At 51.4% G+C, this 2,500-nt stretch overlaps 1 protein-coding gene across 1 annotated transcript in view; it reads left to right on the top strand.

The window, feature by feature from the left end:
- LOC141770047 (complement C5-like) overlaps positions 1–2,500 on the top strand; it is a 13,924-nt gene that overhangs the window by 1,679 nt on the left and 9,745 nt on the right. The window contains exons 3-6 of the mRNA XM_074639655.1: positions 144–219; positions 392–551; positions 649–753; positions 1,435–1,606. Coding sequence (XP_074495756.1) covers positions 144–219; positions 392–551; positions 649–753; positions 1,435–1,606 — 513 coding nt within the window. The remainder of the gene's footprint in view (positions 1–143; positions 220–391; positions 552–648; positions 754–1,434; positions 1,607–2,500) is intronic.

Here is a 2,500-nt window from a genome sequence, read left to right as displayed (position 1 = left end):
GACGCTGAGGAGACGCTGAGGAGACGCTGAGGAGACGCTGAGGAGATGCTGAGAAGACGCTGAGGAGACGCTGACGGCGACCTGAGGAGGTTAACTTCCTGTTTATTTACTGTGTGTGTGTGTGTGTGTGTGTGTGTGTGCAGGTCTGGTCGCCATCAGTTCATTCCGAGCTGGAGACTCCAGCTACAGCATGTGGGTGAAGAGAGAGTCCAGCACCTGGTGAGTGCCGATGTGATGGCGTCGCCGTCTTGGTTTTTGGAGTTTTTTTAAAGGTTACTGAGCAGTTTACACAACAGAAGTGCTCGCCATCCAATCGCCAAATCCCTGTCTCTCTGTCTGTCTCTCTCTGTTTGTCTGTCTCTCTCTGTCTCCCCGTCTGTCTCTCTGTCAGGGTGACGGCCCTGGTGGTGAAGACCCTGTCTCTGGTGGACCCGGTGGTCTCGGTGGACCACCAGACTCTGTCAGACTCGGTGTCCTGGTTGATCCGGAACGCTCAGCAGCCGGACGGATCCTTCACCGACACGTCCTCCATCAGCCCCAACAGAGCCATGGTCAGCCACACGTCTTCTTCTTCTTCTTCTCTTTTATCTTAGTTTCTTCTTCTGTGGTCAGTGATGCTTCCTCTCCTTGTTCTCTGATTGGCTGCAGGCTGCCGGGGCGGCTGCCGTCGACCGATCAGTGTACCTGACGTCCTGCGTGCTGATCGCGTTACACAGAGCCACGAGCATCAAAGACCCCATCCTGCAGCTCCGGGTGAGAGCACACCTTCATCCTCCTCCTCCTCCTCCTCCTCCTCCTCTTCATCCTCCTCTTCATCCTCCTCTTCATTCTCCTCTTCATTCTCCTCTTCATCCTCCTCTTCATCCTCCTCTTCATTCTCCTCTTCATCCTCCTCTTCATTCTCCTCTTCATCCTCCTCTTCATCCTCCTCCTCATCCTTCATCCTCCTCTTCATCCTCCTCTTCATTCTCCTCTTCATCCTCCTCTTCATCCTCCTCTTCATCCTCCTCTTCATCCTCCTCCTCCTCCTCATCCTTCATCCTCCTCTTCATCCTCCTCTTCATTCTCCTCTTCATCCTCCTCTTCATTCTCCTCTTCATCCTCCTCTTCATCCTCCTCTTCATCCTCCTCTTCATTCTCCTCTTCATCCTCCTCTTCATCCTCCTCCTCCTCCTCATCCTTCATCCTCCTCTTCATCCTCCTCTTCATTCTCCTCTTCATCCTCCTCTTCATCCTCCTCTTCATCCTCCTCTTCATTCTCCTCTTCATCCTCCTCTTCATCCTCTTCCTCCTCTTCATCCTCTTCATCCTCCTGCAGTTGTTTGTGAATCATAATATTAAACTACTTAAACTTTCCTTTGAATCCTCCTCCTCCTCCTCCTCCTCCTCCTCCTCCTCCTCCTCCTCCTCCTTCTCCTCCTCTTCGTCTCTCAGTTCCATGATGACAGCATGAGTTCTGCAGAAACCTACATTTCCCAGCATGCCCCGGGTGTGAAGAGTGTGTATGTGCGTGCGGTGGCGACCTACGCTCTGACCCTTCATGACCCCAACAGCATGGCGGCATCCGAGCTGCTCAGCAGTCTGGAGAAACTGGCTCGAGACAAAGGTAAAGAGAGGACGTCTATACATCTATACGCCTATACGCCTATACGGCTATACGCCTATACGGCTATACGGCTATACGGCTATACGGCTATACGGCTATACGGCTATACGCCTATACGGCTATACGCCTATACGCCTATACGCCTATACGTCTATACGGCTATACGGCTATACGCCTATACGCCTATACGCCTATACGCCTATACGGCTATACGGCTATACGGCTATACGCCTAAACGCCCTATACGGCTATACGCCTAAACGCCTATACGCCTATACGCCTATACGCCTATACGCCTATACGCCTAAACGCCTATACGCCTATACGGCTATACGCCTATACGCCTATACGCCTATACGCCTATACGGCTATACGGCTATACACGTCTTTACGTCTATACGGCTATACGTCTATACGTCTATACGCCTATACGGCTATACGCCTATACGCCTATACGCCTATACGCCTATACGGCTATACTCGTCTTTACGTCTATACGGCTATACGTCTATACGTCTATACGCCTATACGGCTATACGCCTATACGGCTATACGCCTATACGCCTATACGGCTATACGCCTATACGGCTATACGGCTATACGGCTATACGCCTATACGGCTATACGCCTATACGCCTATACGGCTATACGCCTATACGGCTATACGGCTATACGGCTATACGGCTATACGCCTATACGCCTATACGCCTATACGGCTATACGCCTATACGCCTATACGGCTATACGGCTATACGCCTATACGCCTATACGCCTATACGCCTATACGCCTATACGGCTATACGGCTATACGCCTAAACGCCTATACGCCTATACTGCTATACGCCTATACGCCTATACGCCTATACGCCTATACGGCTATACGGCTATACGCCT

The sequence above is a fragment of the Sebastes fasciatus genome, chromosome 6 (assembly GCF_043250625.1).
Source record: "Sebastes fasciatus isolate fSebFas1 chromosome 6, fSebFas1.pri, whole genome shotgun sequence".
NCBI classification, from domain to species: Eukaryota; Metazoa; Chordata; class Actinopteri; order Perciformes; family Sebastidae; genus Sebastes; species Sebastes fasciatus.
This window is presented reverse-complemented; position numbering and strand designations above follow the sequence as displayed.